Source organism: Galeopterus variegatus, unplaced genomic scaffold (genome assembly GCF_000696425.1).
Source record: "Galeopterus variegatus unplaced genomic scaffold, G_variegatus-3.0.2 Scaffold8370, whole genome shotgun sequence".
Lineage (NCBI taxonomy): Eukaryota > Metazoa > Chordata > Mammalia > Dermoptera > Cynocephalidae > Galeopterus > Galeopterus variegatus.
Genome location: NW_007734481.1, coordinates 18,433 through 23,730, shown reverse-complemented (window position 1 = coordinate 23,730; position 5,298 = coordinate 18,433). Strand labels below are relative to the sequence as shown.

The window sequence follows — 5,298 nt, the reverse complement described above, 5'->3', positions numbered from 1 at the left end:
TGCCCCGCGCGGCCCTGGAAGGGAAGCGCCGCGGTGAGCGGGCGGCGGGCACCCGGAGCGCTGGGCCCGGCCCCATCCAGTTCCGAGGCCCCTTTAGCCGCAAGCCTCTCCACCCCGACCACCCCGCGCGCTGGCTGGAAGTCTCATCTGTCAGCCAAGACTCTCCCTTCTGCAACCAGAACAATCGGAGCGCCTCCCAACCTGGGTCTGCCCAGGGAGAGGCCCAGAGCCGACCGGACCACAGACTCACCGGAGCCCATGGTGAGAGGACGGTGGCCCGGCTTGCTCTGGAGCGGAGGCGTTGGCCGGGGAGTCTGACGATAAGCCCGCCCCGCCCCTGCCAGGCCCCGGCGCTCCCGCTGCACCGACCACAGCGCTGTCGCCTGGCCAGAAATAACCCAGAGGCCGCGTGGACAGGCGCTGCGGCGGCAGATAGCGCGCTATCGCCACGGCCCGCCAGCCACCAGGGCTTCCGCCCCCACCCGCTCCAAGGGGCGCACGGAACACTCGGACACTCGCTGCGACGTTCACCAACATTGTTCTCCTGTCACCAGGACAGGACGCGGCATTCACAACTGAACAAAACGGTGTGAGGTGTGGGGGAGGGATCATGCGGGTGGAGAGACCCGGGAGGCCAAGGGCTGGGATCCTGGTGCAGCAGTGCTGCTGGGGAGAAGGGACCCCAAGCTACGAACAGGGAATGGCTGTCTAGGCATAGAGGGCTGGCAGCCCACTGCCCCTGGAAGCCTCCAAGTAGAGCCGGGGCATGTGGGGGAGAGACACGGGCGGTCCCAAGTGTCCATTCCCACCCTCCTCGCCAGCAGCCTTTGGCCTCCTGATGTCAGGAGGATTCCCAATGCTTCTGCCGCCCAACCCAGCCCTCTGGGCCTCCGGTGCGTGGGTGAGGAGGTAAGAGAGGACCCGGCCCACCTCGGCACAGAGCAGGGTCTCAGCATACGCTGGGTGGCCCACAGGAACAGGCACAGGAAGGCTCCCAAATCCGCTCTGCGGCACTGGGGTGGGGGAATAGGCCCGGGACCCAGGGGATCCATTCCCCTCTTCTTCCTTGGTTTACCCGCCTGCCTGAGCAGGGCCTGGATGCTGCTACCTTCTGTGGGTGGGGAGGGGAGATCTCAGAAGTCGTGACCAGCTTAGCTCCTGATTCCTCAAGGCCAGAGAGAGGGTGCCAGCTTGGGGGGGTGGTGGCGGGGGGCAGAGGGCGTTGTCCAGGCCCGTCAGAGGTACATACAAATGACCTGGGAGGGGTTGATGCTGAGAATAAATTAGGGACAGCTGGGGGCTATGGCCCCGCGTCTCCGGGTCAGGAACAGTCCAGTTAAGGCCCGTCTGGGTTTCTGTCCAGGCCAGTCCGAGATCCGGGAGAACCCAGGGTGGAGTCCAAGCCAGCCCGGGGTCCAGGGGCGGGAGCGCTAGCCCGGAGACGGGCGGTATATCCATGGCAACGTGGGGCTGGGGCGGGGTCACTGGTCTTGCATTTGCTGCTTCATCTTCTGCAGCATCTCCTGCATGCGTCTTAGCTGGAAGGGTTCGGACAACGGAGAGCACAGTGAGAAACGCGAGGACAGGCACCTGGCCCCGCATTCACTCCCCCACCCCTCCCCCTGCCGTCCCACTGGGCTCTGGCTCCTCCCCTGTCGCCCCACCAACCTCCTCGTCCTTCATCCTGATGAGCTTCTCGGTCTCAGCGTCCGGGGTGGGGAGCGGCAAGATAGGGATAGGGCTCTCCATGCGGCTGTCCTGGGTCAGTTTGCTGCGGGGAGATGGGAGGGCCAGCGCTGCTGGGAGGCTCAGAGTAGTGGGCTGAGGTGGGGGATGCCTAGCTGACCCCTGCCACTGCCAACGCCTTGCCCTCCTGAGCTCTCACACCCTGGGCTGGCTCTGGGGAGACCAGGTACTGGGGGGCCGATTTGGGCGTTGGGCAAGGTTCGGGTATAGTGGGCGGTGGGACACGCCCTGGGTTATGGAGATGTGGCCGGGATCAGGAGGGGCAGGTCCCGTTCTGCTGTGGGGGCGGGGGCGGCATACCTGGTCATCTGCTGGATGCAGTGCGCGCGGTAGTTCTCGTAGTGCACGTCACACGTCACGTCCTTGAGGTCGTGCATGTGCGTGCGGATGAGCATGTTGCGCAGCTTCACGAAGTCGCAGTGCGCCTGGTTCTCCACTGGGTGGTAGGAGCGGGCGGTGGGTGAGTGGGCGCTGGCCCAGACGAGCCTTCCCACCCCGTAACCCATATCCCAAGCATCAACTCACCCTCCACGATCCCCCAGGGGTACAGTCGCCCCCGGACCCGCTGCCCCTTGGCCTCCACCACCGTGTTGCTGCCGATAACAGCGAAGGGCGCGCTTTCCTGAGGGAGGGGTAGGCAAGGGCTCACGCCCAGTCAGTAGGAGTGCCGATTTAGTGGTTGGAGAGGGGCAAGGGCGCTCAACACCCAGGGCGACCCTCCAACATCACCATCAGCCACGTCTCCCCAAAGAGATCCTGGCGTCTTCCCCCTTCTTGGCTTTGCTGCCTGCTGAAGCCAGAGCCCTGCAGCTTACACCTCTAGGGCTCCTCTCCTGATCCCCCTCCCCACCCCCATTAAGAATCTTCTCTTCCCAGAGCCGAGCCTGTGCCTCCTGATAGTGCTGCCCTGTGGCCACTTGGCTGGACCCTTTCCCTGGGGACCTGCAGGAAGAGGATCAGGGTAGGAGCCTGACCAGCATCTTAATATCTGGGTAAGTGCTCCATGACCCACTAAGCATGTATGTGGGACCCAAATGACCCACCACAGTCCAGGTGGGGACACAGGTGACCCTCACCCTTTAACCCTAGGTGAAGGGGGTACAGGTTCTTTACTCTGAGGACAAATGACCCCTGCCCTAACCAGGTCAGCCCTGGGTGCTTGGCCCTCCTCCAGGCCCTGTGTGAGCAGGACAAGGCCCTCTGGCCTCCAGTTCTTTGTCCCTGGCCACCTCCGAACCCTGTTCCCACTGAGCTGCATGTTCACCTTCAGTTCCCGGTCCTGCTGTTTGAAGTCCTCATCCTCGTCTGAGTCACACTCGGGAAACTGGTACACGTGGATCCCAAACTTGTCAATCTCCTCCCGGATCTGCGGTGGTGTAAGGGCTGTCAGATTTGGGGTTGGCCAGGTCCACCTGGTACTCCCAGCCCCAGAGTCCTGGGCCAGGCCCCCCTGCCACAGCAGGCTCACCCGCTCCTTCAGCTTCCGGATCTCACTGGGGACGAGACAGTCGGCTTTGGCGATGAGGGGCACGATGTTCACCTTCTCGTGCAAAGCCTTCATGAAACCCACGTCTACCGGCCGCAGCCTACAGAGGGCAGCCAGGGATGGGGATGGGCATGGTGAGGGGGTGATGGGGGCACAGTGAGATTGTGGGGAAGGGCAGTGACAGGCACGGCCATGGGGATAAGCTGCAGGTGGCTGGACTCCAGAGTCTGGCCCCAGGACAGCCACGCACCCGTGCCCGAAGGGGGAGATGAAGTACAGGCAGCAGTGCACTCGGTTGTCCTGGATGTTCTTGCGGTTGAGGCCGCTCTCATCACGGAAATACTGTTCAAACTGCTGGTCCACGTAGTCAGTGATGGGCTTCCAGCTGGGGGCAGAAGGAGGCATGAGGCCAGGCTGTGAGGGCTGTGGCCGGCCTGAGATGGCCGGAGCAGGGACCCACTCCCCAGCCAGGCTCTCCTCACCACTCAGAGTTGTTGACAGCATCCCCAAATCCGGGCGTGTCCACGATGGTGAGCTTTAACTTGACACCCTTCTCCTCAATGTCCACTGTGTGCTTTAGGATCTCCACCGTCTGGTTGATGCGCTCTGTGGGAAGGGGAAGGCATTATTTGGAGAAACCTCTTCGGCCCTCGCTCCCGTCCCAGACCACCAGGACTCTTGTCCTCATCCATCCTGGTGCCTTGGCCTTGGCCACAAGGCCTGACTGCAGTGTACAACATTCCTCCTGGACCCTAACTGGGACCCACACTGTGAGAAGTGTGGGGGCTGGACCTGGAAGGGGGCCCTTTGAAGGGTCACATGGCAGAGTTTGCTGGGTCAGTGCCAGCGCTGTGTGGTTTACTCACCCTCTGCACTGAGCAGCTTCCGATCCTTGTACAAGTCAGTTAGGAAGAGACTGTGGACCAGTGTGGACTTCCCCAGGCCGGACTCACCTGCCACAGATACAGGGGAGGAGTCAAGTTAGACCTGGGGCCCCCACAACTGAGCCTGGCTGGCCAGTGGCCCCAGTCCCTCCACCCAGGAGCCCGGCCCACTCACCAGCCACCATAAGCGTAAAGTCGAAGCCCTTCTTCACCGACTTGCGATGCACCTGGTTGGGCAGTGTGGCGAAGCCCACGTACTGCTTGTCAATATCCTGGGGGGCAGGGGTAGGGCAGGTCAGGGGCACACTGGGGTTCCTTGGGGTAGCCCAATGCCCTGTCTCCCACCCTGTTAGGATGAAGAGGCTGCAGAGGGCACAGTCCTCAGGGGAAGGCGTTTCATTGACAAAAATGGGGTGAGGGGCTGCGGGCAAAGTTCTGGAGGTGGGAAGGCAGGTGAGGGAGTGGCAAAAGGCACCCCTGCCCCCCACCTCAGCGAGGGTCTTTGCAGTAACTTGAAACTATGTGTGTGGGCTTGGGAGGATGTCAGGCAGCAGCAGGCACAGGCAGTGTCCTCCCTTCGTGGGCGGAGGACACCAAGACTGAGACCCCTCAGATACACTCAAGTCCCACCATAAAGAGGGGAAGCCCAGGGCCTCAACACTCACCCCTCCTGCGAGTACTAGGGGTGGGAGGCCCAGTCTGGCCCTGATCCAGCCGCGGGGGCGGCGGCTGCGGTGGCGACAGAGCAGGGGCTATTTATAGACAGCGGCGCCGATCCTCCCCCGCCCTCGGGGTCCGGGAGACCATCTCTGGCGGACCCCGGCCATGCCTGCCCCTGCCACGTCCTGGAGCTCGCGGGGTCCCGGCCGAGCGGACACACACCCTGACCCACATTCCACCCCTGCTCCACACACACCTTGAGCCGCCTCTGGGCCTGGGTCCGTGGCGACAGCAGCTGCTCCACCAGGCGGTCCTGGGGCGCTGCCAGGGAGTCCATCGCGGCGACCCCCGCGACTCTGCCGGCCCCCCAGGCCCGGTCAGGCCGACCGAGCCACGCGTTCGCGAGGGACTTCCGCGCGGCAGTTCCCTTAAACTGTGCTCTCGGCCTCGATTTGGAGACACGGGAACTGAGGCCCGGAGAGGGGCCGCGGTCTACCCGGGGGGCCGCCGACCCCGGGGGTC

General features: G+C 63.6%; 2 protein-coding genes across 2 annotated transcripts in view; both read right to left on the bottom strand.

Moving 5' to 3' along the window:
* The window catches only part of LOC103608382, a 35,295-nt gene extending 34,660 nt beyond the window's left edge, over window positions 1-635 (bottom strand). The window contains 3 exon segments of the mRNA XM_008592821.1: window positions 53-151; window positions 154-409; window positions 412-635. Of these exon segments, the coding sequence (XP_008591043.1) occupies window positions 53-151; window positions 154-409; window positions 412-612 (556 nt within the window). The 5' untranslated portion in view covers window positions 613-635.
* A 775-nt stretch (window positions 636-1,410) lies between these two features.
* On the bottom strand, window positions 1,411-5,292 carry SEPT5 (septin 5). The gene is made up of 11 exons (XM_008592820.1): window positions 5,033-5,292; window positions 4,292-4,388; window positions 4,099-4,185; window positions 3,715-3,838; window positions 3,483-3,617; window positions 3,215-3,332; window positions 3,011-3,112; window positions 2,272-2,368; window positions 2,047-2,182; window positions 1,669-1,771; window positions 1,411-1,538 (listed from the first exon to the last, which is right to left on the bottom strand). Exons 1-11 carry the CDS (start codon window positions 5,111-5,113, stop codon window positions 1,482-1,484), a joined length of 1,137 nt encoding a protein of 378 aa, XP_008591042.1. The 5' UTR covers window positions 5,114-5,292; the 3' UTR covers window positions 1,411-1,481.
* Window positions 5,293-5,298: the final 6 nt, after the last annotated feature.

Coding starts and splice junctions, on each gene's coding strand:
- SEPT5 (XM_008592820.1), bottom strand. CDS start 5,113: ATGGACTCCCTGGCAGCGCCCCAGGACCGCCTGGTGGAGCAGCTGCTG. Junction 2,369..3,010: donor AGCAGGACCGGGAACTGAAG/GTGAACATGCAG, acceptor CCCCTCCCTCAG/GAAAGCGCGCCCTTCGCTGT. Junction 1,539..1,668: donor TCAGGATGAAGGACGAGGAG/GTTGGTGGGGCG, acceptor GAACCCTTCCAG/CTAAGACGCATGCAGGAGAT.